The sequence below is a fragment of the Hemiscyllium ocellatum genome, chromosome 30 (genome assembly GCF_020745735.1).
Source record: "Hemiscyllium ocellatum isolate sHemOce1 chromosome 30, sHemOce1.pat.X.cur, whole genome shotgun sequence".
NCBI lineage: Eukaryota > Metazoa > Chordata > Chondrichthyes > Orectolobiformes > Hemiscylliidae > Hemiscyllium > Hemiscyllium ocellatum.
This window is the reverse complement of record NC_083430.1, coordinates 40044220-40062729: the sequence shown is the minus strand read 5'-3', so window position 1 is coordinate 40062729 and position 18510 is coordinate 40044220. Positions and strand designations below refer to the sequence as shown.

The window sequence follows — 18510 nt, the reverse complement described above, 5'->3', positions numbered from 1 at the left end:
TTCTTGTACAAGGTGATCAGACTGCTACATTGCCAGCTTAGTCCATTTTTTTTCCAAGTTTGGGAACACAATCTATAATTACGCTTGTTAGGATATGACAACTAGTGCCTTAGCCCTGCTTTGGATTGTCAGAGGCTGGGGGCACTGTGGAGCAGAAGGAATAGTGTGAAAAATTAATTGTCAAAAATAATGAAAGTAACTGAACCTGTTAAGTATAGTTGAGGACATATGTTGGGAACTGTGGGCTCTATTGAAAAGTGGAATATATCTTACAAATAACTAAAGTTCATCTTTTTTTAAAAAAGGTCACTTGATAAATTGTTGAAAATTATTAATGGGTATATTCCCGAAGTTTAATTGTATAGATTTTTTTCTTTATGTTTCTTCAGAAAAAATATTTTTTGTCTGCTTAACATATAGTTTAAAAACAATTGTTGCTATCTAGCCACTAGTACTGCCAGACATCAAAGAGATGTTTATTCTATGATAAATTGTATTACTGATCAACCTTATGGGCACTGAAACATATGTCAACAGTTATTCTCACAAACTTCCATTGTCATTCCTGCCGTGTTATGCTTCCTAATATAGTGGTTAGCATCATTCCTCTGTGTTCTCTTGTATAGAAGCCTCACACGCAATTCTCTTTGCAGTTTCCAACCCCAGCCATCTTAAGAATCTCTTGTCCTTTTTCTGTTGCATACACATTTAATAGATGTGTGAGATAATGATTCTGGTCAAGGATGGTTCCCATGTATGAGTTATATGGAAAATGCTGTGAACACCATAATAGAGGACAAGGTGAAATTTTATGGAAAGGGACTGCTCTATCTAACATAGGTTTTGAATACAAATACAGTATCCTCTTCCATTCCCTGTTTTAAATCTCTCCCTGTTGCACAATGTTTTTCTGATGAAGGAACTGACAAGTGACTTGGTCATACGTTTTAAACCATGCCATTGATTATTTAGCCCCTCATTGCTCCATGAGAGCATCCTGGCTGATTTTGTCAGTCCATATCCTTCCTTGCCTATGGAATTTACCCTGATGATTTAGCAATGACTAGGAATTCTTCACATTACTGCACTATCTGATGTATAAAAAGCTTCAGCAACAGTATTACAGGCTAATGATTGACCTACATGTGAAGTACAGTTTAATTTTATAATTTCCATTTTGATTCTTCCCACCCTTCATTGCGTTGAAGAAATGAGACAGGTCATCAGTTACAGCAACTAATGGAGACAAAATGCCACGTCAAGCAGACAAAGGACACTGATCTATTTGTGTATAATTTGAGAAGGAAGTGCAATGCAAAGAGTAATCAGACAGTCAGAAAGAATGCATATTCCAGATAACTTAACATGCAGAGGGTTGTTGGAAAATTACAGCATTGTAATTGTTGCCTGGTTGCAGTGATAAGACCTAATTATGTGGAGTTTAACATTTTGAGAACTTTAATATTTTTATGTGGTGAAGACGGGTGAAATAAGTCAGTTGAAGAACAGCAATTGAGATAACCAGTTTTGCTATTCCTGTAGTGTTCTCGGAACAAAATCCCACAGATTTTGCAAACTACATGGAAATTAAACTGCTCCGAGGTCAGGGTAGAGTTACTGTGCTCTCTTTGAGTATGTTTTAATACAATGTCGACCTATTTTAAATATTTTTCTTGATCTGTCCAGAGATTTTTAAATTATATGAAGATAAATTGCATTATAAGTGAAATTAATTAAGTTGGTTTAAAGTGAATGGGTAGGTTGTTGTAATACCATGACATGTTACAATAATCTAGCTGCAATTAGTCAGTTGTTTTTGCATTCTTTTTCATTCTGAGACAGAACATTAAGTGATTACGTATGGTTAGTCCTGTTGAGTTGTTACTGTACTTTCTGAAAGTTCAAATTATTTCAGAGGATACCTAGTAACACATTTAACTTTCTTTAATGATTAAACAGTGGCAATGGGAGTTACAAACGTGCAAGTTAAACCTTTTGAAAAGCCATATTTGTGAATTTAATTGAACTTGGGAAGGGTGTGGCAATTGTATTGCTCCTGCTGTAGAACACTGGCTTGGTTCCCAATTAGCAGCAATAAGTTCAATTCCAGACTTTGGCTGAACTCAACAATAATGTTTTTCTGTTTCCAACTGGGCTTCTAGGTAGGAGTATTATACAGTCACAGCAGTGTATCAAAAAAACAGGACTGGTCGTATTTCCTTTCAAAAACAAAGACTATGTATTCTGATACATTTTTATATATAAAAACAAAAAAATGTATTTATTGCTGTTTCAAGCCTGCTTTTTCCAATATTCAACTGAATGTTTTTAAAATATAAAATGTTAGATGCAGGTTCAGTTACATTATTTAAAAGCTATTTGGACAGGTACACAAATAGGAAAGGTTTAGAGGGATATCAACCCAATGCAGGCAAATGGGGCTAATTTTGTTTGGGAAACTTGGTCGGCATGGATGGGTTGGACCGAAGGGTCTGTTTTGCTGCTGTCTGGCTCCATAACCGAAATGCAATGGAACTGATAGGTAGTGGGTCTTAGTTTATATAACTGCAAACGTGGACAAGGTAGTAGTTGCATATTCTCATTGCTTGAATTAGAATAACAAAGAATGGCTCAAATTCCAACTTTTTTATTTTAAAAAACACATGCCTTCCAAACGAAATTCAAATTTAAAAGTAAAATGAATTGTGAACAATCAACCTTAAATCAACCTTGGGAAATCTCCAGAAGGTCAGGAGCCGAGTTAAACACTGCTCCACCATAAGCAGCTTTTGTTTTATTGTTTGAGACATGGTGGACAAACTTTAGATGCAGTTTTTATTGAAAATTAGACTGTCCCCAATCTTTTACCAACACCATTTCCTTAATAAGTAAGCTGAAAATGACCAATCAGGAACTTTCAAAAATGAGTCCGTGCTCTTGAATCAAATTGTCACACTTTGGACAATAAAGCTTCAGAACCTTTTTGTTAACTTTAACACTTAAATACATAACTCCAACAACTTGCTTCAGACACATTGCCTACAATATAAAGAAAGGTTCAAAGGCCCTTTGAAATTTGTTTCCTATTATGACAATACTATGGGTGTATTTTGTCCTTTTGTTTTATGAAGATTGAGATAGTGGTAGCGAGTAGCCAATAAGGTAAACAACTTGTGAGACCTTGGGGTTTTTTTAAAAGTTAGAACAATAAAAGCAGGCTGAATGTGTGGGGTCAAGTTCCCATTAAACCAGGATTTCTAGTTTTAGTTTTCAATCTTTGCTGGGATCTTAAAGTTGGATGTGGAAGGTATTATTCCTCTCTCTGTTACAGCTAAAAGCTGGGGTTCTCTTCTTGCTGCTAGAATTGCATGCAAGACAATCTATTTTACTGAATTTTTCTTTGCCAAGGGTGTGTTTATGGAATGTTACTATATCGGAACAGTTAATTAGGAGTTAATGTATATATTATTTTGTTAAGCATTTGCATAGAGTTACAGTTAAGCCAGTTTTTGTCTATTTTTACACTAGTTAAAATATAAAATATGTTTTGCTTAAAGTCGTCGTTTGACCAATTGATTTGCATCTGGAATGCAATGCCTTACATTTACCTTTTAACAATAAGAAAAAGGCTATTATCTTAATATATTTTAAGGGGGTTTAGTCCATTTACTGAATTCTGGTCTGCAGTCAGGTCAGGTTAGGTAGGTTCAAAGGGGTTACTGAAAGTCTCATAAAACATGTTGGATTTAAGGAAGAACTTGGTGAGAGAGATGTTAGGAGGGTGTCTTAGTGAATAGACTGGAAAACTGTTCAGTGGTGGGAAGGGAAAAGAACAGAAGACCAGGCTCAGGATTAGAATGATCAGGAAAGATAAGGTTCCAAGTCAAGATGTGTAGTGAGGAGGGAAACCTGCAGGTGACAATGTCCTTGTACATCTGCTGCCACCTTGTCCTTCCAGGGTGATAGGGATTACCAGTTTGGTAAATGCTGTTAGACAAACCATGATGAGTTGCTGCTGTGCGTTTTGTAGGTAAAATGCACTACTGCCACTGTGTCATCCAAGTTAGGGTGTGAATGGTGAAGGTGTTAGATGTGATGCTAATCAAGCCACCTGCTTTCTCCTGAATGGCTTTGAGATTATTGAGTGTTGTTGAAGCTGGACTCATTCAGGCAAATGGAGACAAGTCCATCTCACTCTTGACTTGTACCTTGTAGAAGGTGGACAGGCTCTGGGGAGACAGGAGGGGAGTTGCTCAGTGGAGGATACCCAGCCTCTGACTAACTAAGGTTTTAAACAATCTGAGACACTGACTGGGAATGGAGATAGAGGTCAAGAGAAATTTGTACCAGGCAGTATGGTGTTGCAGCTGCCCATAAGCTGAGTTATTCCAGAAGAAAGCTCTTATGGTTAACTCTGATCCCAGTTTCAAAAATTAGCTCAAAATGGTCCCATCAGACCTGTATTCTCCAAAATTGCCAGGAATTAAACAACCATCTGCACCACCGGTTACTGTGTTCTTTAAATTGCTATTTAAGTAAGTCTCACATCAACAGTTGGACTTTGTATCTAATCAGTTTGCTTCCTGCTTTGGTGAGGTTTTCTGATCAGGTGTGATCTCATTTTCATCAGATGGGCCTTCTACCAATCAAATCATCTGGGAGTGTGGCCATAGAGCATTTAAAGGAAGGAGGTACCCATAGTGAAACCTCTCCGAAATCAATCCAGCAAGTATCTGTGACCCTGCATCACACCTGTACTTGTCCATTTAAAGAGCTGCTATATCACTGTGGTGAGGTGTGAATTGGACTAGACAGAAGCTTCTCACAGAGAGTTGGGTTGAGTTGAACAACTGTTGATGATTGGGCCCAGCATCAATACATGGGAGCAAATTTTGGGGAGAGGTGTGAAAGGAGAAGGGAAAAGGCATGTGGTTACAGAACCATGAATAACTAGGAGGCCTCCCTGTTGAATCGTGCACCATCTACTATCAATGAGTTGCTTCAATACAGCCGCCAACATTAAGGAGCTATTCGACAGTGAATTATTGATACAAAGAGTTCTGGAGCTCTTAAAACCTATGAAGCTGGTACCTGACAACCAGATGGGTAAGACCTAACAGGCCAGGATTCTGTTATGTCTCCTAATTGTTCTTACTTCATAAAATGTATAGAATCTTTTTTTCTTAATTTGGATTAATAACTTATTTTGGTTTTATGTCTGGGCAAATGAAAGTTATGTGGAAATGTGCACATATCTGACATTAGTTTATGAACAATAGAATTGGAGAGTAATGTTAATTCATATCAAGCACAGCCAGAGCATCTCTTCAGGTGCATATTTTTGCAGCACAGGTTGATGCTCATTTGGTGTCACCACCATCATCATCATTTGTTACCATGTTAGAAAAGGTTGGTGAATTTGAGGTCAGAGCTGCACTGGTCTTGATAACTGATACCTCAACATAACGTTACAAATTAGCAATGAATGTCTGGAAGCAGTGTCTGCAACTCTGGCATTGAATGAGTCACCCTGTTCATTATTTATGTTCTTTACCCCACATTTGTTAAATAAGAAGATACTAAATTTTAGTAGGTGTTGTAGTGTACTTTGAGTGTGTTGAATGATTACACTGAAGATGGAACTGAAGAAATCTGGCTTCTGAGGTTAGTTGTGTCTGAAGACGGTTTTTGTGCATCAGCTAGTGAACAGTTTTCTTTCTCTAGTTTTCTGTCCTCTTCTGTTCTTCAAGCAGCCAGTCTATGACATTGTGGGGCTAAATTCTTCAAGTGTAACCATGGACAGAGAGAGGAAGGGCTTACTGGACTCGAGGGGAAAATCACAGCCAGGACTTGGGGTTACTGTACCTGGTATTGACCCACGAGCATCTTTTTGAAGTAGGTATCATTATCAGCTGATCAGGAGTAGGAATCATGGCAGAGTTCTTTTTCCACCATAGACGATGTCACCAATTATAACACCCTTCAGGTGGCTGTGACTAAAATGAATGAACTGAACAATGCAGCTGAAACACTGGATCTTTTTGTTCGCTTTAGTTCAATTCTTCTGTCTATTTATGATTGAACTCACAGAGAAACCTATTAGCAGACAGAAACAATAAAGAATTTGTGACAACTGATGATCTCATGTTTGTTCTTGTTCAAGGTGTTGTCCGGCTTTCTGGAATGTCCCCTCTGCTTAGTGCGTCATCCAAAGGAGAATGTGCCTGAAATTATGACGTGCCACCACCGATCCTGCCTTGACTGTTTGCGGCAGTACCTGCGCATTGAAATCACAGAGAGCCGCGTGAATATCAGCTGCCCCGAATGCTCCGAGCGGCTAAATCCATATGATATCCGGATGATATTGAACGATCAGGCGCTGATGGAGAAATATGAGGAATTTATGTTACGTCGGTATCTGGCTTCTGACCCTGACTGTCGATGGTGTCCTGCCCCAGACTGTGGGTACGTGTGTGTTCCTGTTTTAAAAAGACCATCTGTTTACTGACCACATAATTTAATTGCTGCAATTGACCGATGTGTTCAAACTCATTGAAGGTACCTAGGCAGACTGGATGAGGTGGAAATATTAAGAACCAGTTTTAAAGTGATTGGCAGAAAAGTTAGAAGTGAGATGAGGAGAACCCTTTATTTCACTCAGTGAACGTTTAGGATCTGGAATACCATGCCAAAGCATGGCTTAGAGGTGCGGGTGTTGGATTGGGGTGGACCAAGTTAAAAATCACACAACACCAGGTTATAGTCCAACAGGTTTATTTGGAAGTACTAGCTTTTGGACTGCTGCTGATGAACCACCTGATGAAGGAACGGCGCTCCGAAAGCTCGTGTTTCCAAATAAATCTGTTGGACTAAAACCTGATGTTGTGTGATTTTTAACATGCCAAAGCATGTGGAAGAGACAAATTCAATTCTGGCTTTCCAAAGAGAATTGGATAATTACCGAAAGAGAGAAGATTTTGTTGGAGGTATGGCAGATCCTATGGAGGGTACACTAGAATGACACCAGAAAAGAAGTTATAATTATGAGGCAGGCTTTGAAAAATTTGAACTTTTTTTGACTGGAACCAAGAAGGGGTAAGGGAATCTAACAGAATCATGGAAACTTTTTAAGGGAAAGTAACAATAGATTGATTGCTCCTGTTGGTGAACCAGCCACAAGGGCATAAACATGGAAAAGTTTGCATTCTATTTCTCAAAAATTGTTAGTGAAATTGTTATTGGAAAAGTTTGTTAAAACTCAAAGTGAAATCACAGTTAGCAGAGAGCATGGAGTGGCCAGAATGTTATAGAATATGTATTTAATTTGTTTGTGTTTGGCTTTTTTTAGCGGATAGTGATTGTGTTTATTATTAGCGGAGTAGTTGAGTAAAAAAACAATAAACCATATGGAAATGAGTTATCCATAAATAAATGTTATTACAAACTAGTAACCAGGTGAGATTGTCAAGCTCTCAGGTGACGAAGGATGAACCGGTTCTCCTCCTTTTATTCGACTGCCTCCTCAGTTGTTCACAACAAGGTTAATTTAAATTGGATCTTTTCCCTTGAACATGCCTCGTTTCCAAGACAAAGGAATTTTGGTTTTGAAAGGAGCTGATTTAACCAGGCTTTCTTGAATTCACAAAAGAGTAAGTATATTGGTAATGAACATAAGAAATAACAACACAACACGCATACGCACATTAGGAATAAGAAGCGGTTTCAAGCAAAAAGATAAAGGTTTAAAACAAAAAGTGGGACACTGAGTAGTTTGTGAAGAGTAGTTGGAAAGGCATTGTAGCCATTACAGTGGTTGTTACTGGTAGTGTTAATGTTGGTAGTTGAATGAATAGTTGATTTTGTGATTCTTGGATTGAGATCCAATTGAAATTCTTCTGTCCTGGTTTCTTTCAACAGTTGCTTGCTGGCAGCACTGAGAGTGATAGACATTTTGACCCTTCCTTTCTTCACCTGCAGTAGGGATGTTTAATGGCTGTTCTCAAAGCTGTGACATTCATAGCCCACTAATCCACACTTGGTTGTTAGCTCACTTTTAACCCAGAATCCTGAGCAGTAACAGGTAAACTGGCAGAAGGCTAGAGGGAGATGTTAAAAAAATAATTTGACATCGTTCAGAATTGTTTATATCCTTGGGAACAAGAACTCTATTTTCCAAGACAAAAAAACAATCTTGGATGACAAAAATAAAAGTTAAGAGACAACGGGAAGTGAAAAGATGAAAGCATGTAAAAATAAGAAGAAAAAACTGTCAAATGGGAAAAACGTTTAATGAGATTCAGTCTGTGACATCCAAAAGATATTGATAATTTATTTGAATATTAAACCTTTAAAAAGGGAGTGAAATCAAAGAAAGAATGCTAGTTGAAGCAGTGGGTCAGTTGGTCAGAGCTTAACTTTTGGAATGCAATTTATGTTAATCTCATGATAAATCATGACTGATTTTAAAAATCAAAAAGATGCTTCTATTCAGAATGAAGAGCAGTGAAGCATCCAGGAGGAACTCTACGGATATCAAAATTAGATGACAATCTGGTGAAACGACAAAACGGGACGACTTCCATGCCAAACAGTACAAACAGCAAGTAATGAAAGTGCAAAGTGAGTCCACAACAAATGGATCAGATCTAAGCTCTGCAGTCCTGCCACATCCAGTCATAGATGGTGATGGACAATTAAACAACTCACTGGAGGAATAGAGTCCACAAATATCCTCATCTTCAATGGGAGAGCCCAGCACATCAGTCCAAACTGTACTGCTGAAGCATCTAAAACAGACTTCAGTCAGAAATGCCAAGTGGATGATCTACCTCCACCTCTTTCAGAAAGCCCCAGTATCACAGATACTCATCTCCAATCAATTTGAATCACTCCAAATGATGTCAAGAAACACTTGGAGGCATTGGATCCTGCAAAAGCTAGGCGCCCTGACAACATTCAAGTAATAATAATAATAAAGACATGCTGCAGTACCAGCTGTGCCCATAGCCACGCTGTTCCAGTACAGCTGCAACCTTGGCACCTACCTCATAATGTAGCAAATTGCCCAGGTATGTCCTGTACCCAGAAAGTAGGACAAATTCAACCTAGTCAATGACTTCCCCAATCAGTCTGCTCTCGATCATCAGTAATGTGATGGAAGGTGTCTTCAACAGTGCTATCTAGCAGCTGCATCTCAGCAATAACCTACTCAGTGATGCCCAGTTTGGATTCTGCCAGGGCCACTCAGCTCCTGACCTCATTACAGTCTCGGTACAAACATCATCAAAAGGGCTGAATTCCAGAGGTGAACTCAGATTTAAGGAGCTCCCACAAAAACTGAAGTCAATGGGAAACCACAGGGAATCTCTCTGACGGTTGGATTCATACCTGGCATAAAGTAAGATCGTTCTGGTTGTTGGAGATCACTCCTGTCAGCTGCAGGACATCTCTGCAACAATTCCTTGAGGTAATGTCCTTAGCCCAACCATCTTTAACTGCTTCACCAATGACCTTCCCTCCATTATTAGGTCAGAAGTGGGCAACTTCACTAATGTTCTGCCTGATTTAAGGCTCCTTCAATACAGAACCAGTCAATTGTAGCAAGCCCTGTACAATATCAAGGACTGGGCTTACAAGCGGCAAGTCACATTTGTTTCAAACAAGTACCAGGCAGTGACATTTCCGACAAGAGGTGACTTTCAATGACATTACTGTCACTGTCACAATATAAATATTGTGACTACTAGAGTGGGTCAGGGGCTAGGAATCCTACAGTGGGTAACTCCTCTCCTGCCTCTCTATAGCCTGACCACCATCCACCGGCACAAGTCAGATGTGTGATACAATATTCCTATTTGCCTGAATGAGTGAAGCTCCAATAACACTTGAGGCTTGACACTATCCCGGTCAAATTAGCCTGTTTGATTTGGCACTACATTCACTTGCTCCCCAACTGATGCTCAGTAGCAGCAGTGTGTCAAATCTATAAGATGAGCTGCAGAAATTCACCAAGTTTCTATAGACAGAATCTTTCAGAACCCATGACCACTACCAGCTAGAAAAACAAGGGCAACAAAAACACCAAACATGGGAACACCATCAGCTGCAAGTCTCTTTGCTCCACCACTACCACTACCTCCATCTCTCTCTCTCTCTCTCTCTCTCTCTCTCTCTCTCTCTCTCTCACTCTCTCTCTCTCTCTCACACACACACACACACACACACACACACACACACACACACACACACACACACACACACACACACCACCCCCTCCCATGCCTTGGACTTGGAAATATATTGCCGTTCCTTAACAGCATTTGTGAGTCTACCTACACCAAATGGACTGGAGCAGTTCAAAAAGACAGCTTGCCATCACTTTCTCAAGGGCAACTAGGGATGGGGAATAATTGCTGACCAAGCCAGTGATGCCCACATCCCATGAATGAATTGAAGAAAAACTGTGTGTAAGAAAGATTACTAATACTATAGTATGGTAGGGGGTTGGATAGATAGTGTGCTTGTATCTTATTTTGATTCATTTAAATCACCCTGTTTCCCTTGGGAAAGGAATGAATCCAGATAGTTTCATATGTTTTAAGTCTGGTTTTTCATGTTGGTCTGACATAAACACAGTAGAAGAATAATAGCATAACTGTGTGGGCGATTCGTTAATCTTGTGCATGTACCTGCTCACAGTGGAACATTTAACCGGAAGCTTCAAAGCCTTTCAAGTGCATCTGTGAAACTGCTGAAAACTTCCAAAAGCATTGCTTTTACAGCAGCTGTTTATGGAGTGACACCAAGATAACTAATCTTCCCTCTGCCCACATGCCTACCTCTGATTCCATTGCTAAGAGACTTCCCACTTATTGATCCAACCGAGCTCTGACGGACGTAGTTACAGGTCTGAATGTAAGGCGGCCTTTGGGAGTTGGCCAATAATTTAAAGGCACCTTTTGTGAAATAAGCTTGGTGTCTCCTCAAATAGAAACATTTTTCATGTAGATGCCAGGAAAGGCACATGTAGGTCTGTTTGAGAGCAGGCTGCAGTCAGTGAAGACAGGAAGGAGAGATGAATAATTTAGAAGGTGGGTGACAGGATAGCAGGAAGGGTTGGGTTGGCACATAATTTGGAAACTCTTTTAAGAATTTAAGGTCTGGGAAGCCATTGATGGAGCAGCCAGATCAATAAGCAAAGGAGTTTAATACCTGAAGGGTCTAGGCATTGTGAAAGATGACCACAGGAGACCAGAGAAATGGAGGGGGAAGGCTGGTGCTGAATCCAGGGAGTCTGTGGAAGTCATTAGTTCCCAAGTGCTGAAAAATGTGTTGCTGGAAAAGTGCAGCAGGTCAGGCAGCATCCAAGGAGCAGGAGAATCAATGTTTCGGACAGAAGCCCTTCTTCAGGAATGAGGAAGGTGTGCCAAGCAGGCTAAGAATAAAGGTCCAGGAGGGACTTGGGAGAAGGGTGTTGGGAATGCGATAGATGGAAGGAGGTTAAGGTGAGGGTGATAGGCCGGAGAGGGGGTGGGGCCGGAGAGGTCGGGAAGAAGATTGCAGGTCAAGAAGGCGGTGCTGAGTCCGAGGGTTGGGACTGAGATAAGGTGGGGGGAGGGGAAATGACGAAGCTGGAGAAATCTGCATTCATCCCACGTGGTTGGAGGGTTCCTAGGCGGAAGATGAGGAACCTCCCAGGTCATCTCCTCTACCCTCAAAATTCAGTGAGTTTCTCTCTCATTGCACCCCTCAGGTCATTTCCTCTGCCCTGAAACCTCTCCGCCCCCATCCCCTCTCCAGCCTATCGCCCTCCCCTTAATGTCCTTCTACCTATCGCATTCCCAACGCCCCTCCCCCAACTCCCTCCTCCCTATCTTTTATCTTAGCCTGCTTGGCACACCTTCCTCATTCCTGAAGAAGGGCTTATGCCCAAAATGTCGATTCTCCTGCTCCTTGGATGCTGCCTGACCTGCTGCACTTTTCCAGCAACACATTTTTCAGCTCTGATCTCCAGCATCTGCAGTCCTCACTTTCTCCTAATTGGTTCCCAAGTGGTTGGAACCTGGGATTTCTGGAGGGTTTAATGGATATGCTTAGTGGGTAAAGGAGGAAGCAATTTTCGTGGTCTGGAGCAGTGTTGATAAGGTATATACCTGTTCTGTGCAACAATCCTTGCCTCCTTTTAGCTGCCAGGTTTCCTGCAGTCTGAGGATCAATCCATGATTCAGGCTTCCTCAGGGGTGGATGGTAGGAAACACTTTTATTTCAAATGTAGAAGTGGGATCGTGGACAGTAATGACTGAGATTAGTGTGTGGTGAAAATAGCCTCTTTATTGAGCCTCTATGACACAGTTTGAGGTAGTGATGGAATCCAAAGTACAGCTTTTAAATATCCTCTTTTATACACTGTTTTATATACATTAAAATTTTAGCACTATAGTGTCATATAGTTGTATCTATTGTACACCTGTTTGCATGACATCTATCCTGGGGAATCAGGAGATAGTTTAAGCACTTACTTAATGCAGCTGTTATTTCTATGGGATTAGAATGTCTGCCCGGTCTGAGCTTGCATAATTAAGAGGTGTTAGTCCTTTTGTCTTGACAGTTAGTAATGTTAGTAGAAATACCAGACCTATATGATCTAAATAAGTGAGAAATCCTATGTGTTCTAAATAAAAAAAAGTAGAAGATATTAAACTGATCTCCTGGAGCTGGGTCATGAGAAGTCATCGGTGCTCCGGTTTCCTCCCACAGTCCAAAGATGTGCGGGTCAGGTGAATTGGCCATGCTAAATTGCCCGTAGTGTTAGGTAAGGGGTAAATGTAGGGGTATGTAAGGGTTGCGCTTCGGCGGGTCGGTGTGGACTTGTTGGGCCGAAGGGCCTGTTTCCACACTGTAAGTCTAATCTAATCTGCCATAGCTGGTTTTGACAGTTTCAACACATTCATTTATTGAGTTTCTTAAAGGGGGTAGTGGCCCTATATAATATGTATTTAAAATGATAAATCCATACATTAGTGCAAGATAGCAGACCTAAGTAAAAGTTAATACAGCGTTATAGAAATAGGTGGTGCATAAAGAAATTTCGAAGAGATAAAAAGCAGCAGATTATAGGAAGAAACTTTTTGATGTCCTACAGCCTATTCAAGTCACAAGAGACTGTTACTAAGGACTAATTAATATTATAATCTTTCCATCATTTTGAGTGATGACGGAGATGGCATTGTTCTGAGCAGATTACAAAGTTAATACTTATTCAGGGACAGGTCTGTGTTACTTAGATCATATAGGTTTGGTATTTCTACTAACATTACTAATTGTAAAAACAAAAGGACTAACCCCTCCTTTATTATGCAACAATTTTGGTTGGACGATCTGTGAAATTGACTTCAGATTCAATGGGTTGCTTTTGCAATATGGGTCCGATAAATATTGAAAGTCTAAAGAAACAGTAATGGGTTGACAACCTAGAAAGGGATGTTTTATTCAGTTTATCTTGCAAGAGTAAAATGTATTACAAAACAACCAAGTTATGAATGAATGGAAATGCGCTTGTGAGTGACTTAGTAAAGATAATTATAATAACTCATTTCTTGCAAAATAATAATTTGAGATGTAATCTGAGCAATTGGAGACATGACTTATGATAAGTGTACCATGCAGGACAAGGTGACTTTAGACTTTTGATTGTCAAAGCTTCCTATCATTGGGGTTTTGTAGATCTCTGTCAGGTCACCCCTCAACCTCCATCTTTCTAATGAAAATAATCCTAATCTACTCAACCTCTCTTCATAGCTAGTGCCCTCCATACCAGGCAATATCCTGGTGAACCTCCTCAGATCAACAAAACTTGATTTAAAATTGACCCATGTAAAGAACACACACAATATTAGCCATAATCTGCAGACGACACAGCATCTGTAAAGAGGGAAGAGACTCCATCCTGACACGTTGACTGGAATTTAAAGTAATTCCTGATGAAGGGCATTTTGCCTGCAACATCGATTTTTTTTTTTCCCTGCTACTCAGATGCTGCCTGACCTGCTGTGCTTCTCCAGCATCTGCAGTACCCACTTCTGTCTAACAATTTAGCTTGGCCAGTCCACCTAACCTGCACATCTTTGGACTGTGGGAGGAAACTGGAGCACCCGATGGAAACCATGCAGACAGTGGGAGAACGTGCAAACTCCACATAGACAGTCACCCGAGGCTGGAATTGAACCTGGATTCCTGGTGCTGTGAGGTGAAAGTGCTAACCACTGTACCACCGTGTTGCCTGTTCACAGGCAGCAGGGGGATGGGAACCTGTGGTGTAGTTCCAGTACACAGGAGGATGTGAGTAGGGAGAATATGGACAGGATTTCACGGTCACAGGAGAGTGCTGGCAGACAGCAAGCTGGTTTGAGGTGTGTCTACTTCAATGCCAGGAGTATCTGGAATAAGGTAGGTGAGCTTGCAACATGGATAGGGACCTGGGACTTCGATGTTGTGGCCATTTTGGAGACATGGAGAGAGCAGGGTCAGGAATGGATGTTGCAGGTTCCAGTGTTTAGATATTTCATTATGATCAGGGAAGGTGATCAAAGAGGGGAGGTGCGGCTTTGTTAGTCAAGGACAGTATAATGGCGTCTGAAAGGGCTTCTAACTAGGACTCGTTTCCTCAGGTGGTATGGGCTGAGGTTAGAAACAGGAGAGGAGAGGTGACACTGCTGGGAGTTTTTTATAGACCTCCGCAATGTTCCCAGGATATGGAGTAGAGGATTGGCAAAACGATTCAGGGTAGGAGTGAAAGGAACACCTGGGTCATTATGAGGGGATAGTTAACTTCCTCAACATTGACTGGAAATGTTATAACTCCAGTACGTCGGATGGATCAGTTTTTGTCCAATGTGTACAGGAGGGTTTCCTGACACAATATGTCGAAGGGCCAACAAGAGGGGAGACTGCACTGGATCTGGTACTTGGTAATGAACCAGGCCAGGTGTTTGATTTAGTGGTAGGTGAGCACTTTGGAGAGTGACCACAATTCGGTTACCTTTAGTTTAGGGATGGAAAGGGATAGGTACATGCCACAGGCGACAGTTATAGATGGGGGAAGGGCAATTATAATGTGATTAGGCAAGACTTAGGAGGCATAGAATGGGATAACAAAATGCAGGGGATGGGGACAGTTAAAATGTGGAGCTGGTTTAAGGAACAGATATTGCGTGTCCCTGATAGGTATGTCCCTGTCAGGCAGAGGAAATGATAAGGTAAGGGAACCGAAAGAAATTGTATCTCTTGTTAAGCGGAAGAGGGAGGCTTATGCGACGTTGAGACGAGATGGTTCAGATGACGCAATGGAGAGTTACAGATTAGCTAGGAAGGATTTTAAGAGAGAGTTAAGAAGAGCAAGGAGGGGACATGAGCAGTCTTTAGCAGATAGAATAAAGGAGAACCCTAAAGCTTTCTATACATATGTGAAGAATAGAAGGATGACTAGGGTAGGAATAGGACCAATCAAGGACAGAAGTGGGAAGTTGTGTGTGGACACTGTGGAGATTGGAGAGGTGCTAAGCAAATATTTCTCATTTGTTTTCACTCAGGCAAAGCAAAATATTGTAGAAGAGAAGACTGAGATACGGGCTTTTAGATTAGAAAGGATTGAGGTTAGTAAGGAAGAGGTGTTATCAATTCTAAAAGCTGTGAAAGTAGATAAGTCCCCTGGGCAGGATGGGATTTATCAGAGGATTCTTTGGGAAGCTAGGGAGGAGACGGCAAAGCCTTTGGCCTTGATCTTTGAGTCATCATTGTCTACAAGTTTAGTACCAGAGAACTGGAAGATTGCAAATGTTGTGCCCTTGTTCAAAATGGGCACGTAGAGATGACCCAGGTAATTATAGACCATTGAGCCTTATGTCTGTTGTAGGAAACATTTTTTGGAAAGGATTATGAGAGATAGGATTTCTAATCATCTAGCAAGCAACAATTTGATTGTAGATAGTCAACATGGTTCCGTCAAGGGCAGGTCATGTCTCACAAACCTCATTGAATGTTTCGAGAAGGTGACCAAGCATGTGGATGAGGGTAGGGCAGTTGACATGGTGTACATGGACTTCAGTCAAGCCTTTGATAAGGTTCCACATGGTAGGCATTTGCAGGAAATGTGGAGGCATGGGATTGAGGGTGATTTAGCAGTTTGAATTTGAAACTGGCTTTCTGGTGGTTGATGGAAAGTATTTAGTTTGAAGTCCGGTTACTAGTGGTGTGTCACAAGGATCTGTTTTGGGAACATGCTGTTTGTCATTTTTATAAACTGCTTGGACGCAGGCATAGGTGGATGGGCCAGTAAGTTTGCAAATGGCACTAAAGTTGGTGGAGTGGTGGACAGCGTGGAAGAATGTTGCAGGGGGACTTGGATAAACTGCAGAATTGGGCTGAGAGGGGGCAAATGGAGTTGAATGCAGATAAATGTGAGGTGATTCACTTTGGGAAGAACAACAGGAAGGTAGAATACTGGGTCAGTAGAAAGATTCTTGGTAGTGTGGATGTGCAGAGGGATCTTGGACTCCATGTACACAGACCCCTGAAAGTTGCCACCCAGGTTGATAGTGCTGTTAGGAAGGCATACGGTGTGTTAGGTTTTATTGATAGAGGAATTGAGTTCTGGAGCTGTGATGTCATGCTGCAACTGTACAAAATACTAGTGCAGCATCACTTGGAGTATTGTGTACAGTTCTGGTCACCCATTACAGGAAACACTGGAAAAGGTGCAGAGGAGATTTACCAGGATGTTGCCTGGTCTAGAGGGAAGGCCTTACAAGGAAAGGCTGAGGGACTTGGGTCTGTTCTCATCAGAGAGAAGAAGACTAAGAGGGGATTTAATAGAGACATATAAGATGATCAGAAGATTAGTTATAGTGGACAGTGAGAGTCTTTTTCTGAAGATGATGATGTCGGCCTGTATGAGGGGACATAGCTGCAAATTGAGGGGTGAAAGATTTAAGACAGATGTCAGAGGCAGGTTCTTTACTCAGAGTGGTAAGGGCATGGAATGGCCTGCCTGCCAATGTAGTTAACTCAGCCACATTAGGGAGATTTAAACAATCCTTGGATAAGCACATGGATGATGATGGGATAGTGTAGGGTGCTGAGGGGCCTATTCTTCGCTGTATTGTTCTATGTTCTCTGTCCTATGTTCAGATCCTGTGAATGAATGAATAATAAGTTAGAATGAAGAGAGAAAAGAAACACAAAGGAAAATAAAAAAAGTTAAGAAAAATTTCAACATTTCTAAGCTCTAACAACAACTTATTACATTCATTACTTAGATTAAACAGTCAAAATTATTCTCTTTCTGGCCAATGTGATTAATTGGCAATGAGTTAACAGTTAATTTTTTTTTAAAAGCAATAACCTGTACTATTCATTTTCTGCAGCATATTTAATGGACAATCACTGTGCAAATCCAAAAATTTCTCAAAAATAACAGATTGTGGACAAGGTGTTGCTTGTGAAAAGCAAGGCATGCATTAACCAGTGAAATCTGGAAATCTATAACTCTTGGCTAGTATCTTAATTCCCTGAATCTGTTGACTGATTTTGCTATTAATTCTTACACACATTATTGCTTGTCCAGTAATTTCTGGCCGAGTCAGAAAATTTAACCCTATTGAAATGAGAATAATAAGGTCAAAAATCACACAGCAGGGGATTCAAGATGGTGGTGATCTGAAAGGTCTGCTTTGCTGGGCTCTGCATCACAGCACAAGCGAAGGAGTGCTCTAACCCACCTCACCTAAGCCATTTACTTAAAGTTCAACACTAAAATAGGTATAGAATCTTTACTAATCCCATTTTGTCGAGTGAAAATGACAAAGCACAGGAAAGGATCGGGTAGGTTCCGACCAACACCGGAAGCATCGAGCACGGCTGCAACTGCGACCCTCTCTGACCTGGTCACTCCCCAGGCCCTGGTCGTGGAGTTTGCAAAGTTGTGTGAAATGATTGAGGCTATGATTGAAGAAATGTTCAGCAGTAGTTTGGACCCACTCTCCGCCTTGCTTCAAAAACATGAGCAGCAACTTGAAAGCCTTGGAAAGAGAACAGACGAGGTAGAGCGCTGAACTGCAGTGGCAGAGATCGCGATTGATTCCTCTAAAGAGCAGATCCAAGCCCTTGATAAACAGGTCTATACCTGAATTGAACAAGTTGACGAACTTGAATAGGGACAGGAGGAAGAATGTTCATATCGTTGGTCTGCTGTAGGGGATGGAAGGCACTCAGCCAGTGAGTTGTTTTGAGAACTAGCTGCCGCGGTTCCTTCGCATAGAGGCTAAAGTGGGGCAGGTGAAGATTGAGAGAACTCATGGGGCTACAATGCACAGGTCAGGTTCGGACAGCGCCCTCGCCCCATCCTTGTGCGGTTTCATAATTACGGGGATGAGCAAAAGAGTTATAGCAGCCTCCAGAACCCAGGGAGAGATCCAATGGCTTTGATTCACAAGAGCTCCAGAATTATGTTCTTTC

General features: G+C 41.0%; 1 protein-coding gene across 3 annotated transcripts in view; it reads left to right on the top strand.

Annotated features, from left to right (window-relative positions):
- The window catches only part of rnf19b (ring finger protein 19B), a 48659-nt gene that overhangs the window by 2794 nt on the left and 27355 nt on the right, over positions 1 to 18510 (top strand). For all 3 annotated transcript variants that reach the window (XM_060847411.1, XM_060847410.1, XM_060847412.1), the window contains exon 2: positions 6164 to 6465. In XM_060847411.1, the coding sequence (XP_060703394.1) occupies positions 6164 to 6465 (302 nt within the window). The remainder of the gene's footprint in view (positions 1 to 6163; positions 6466 to 18510) is intronic.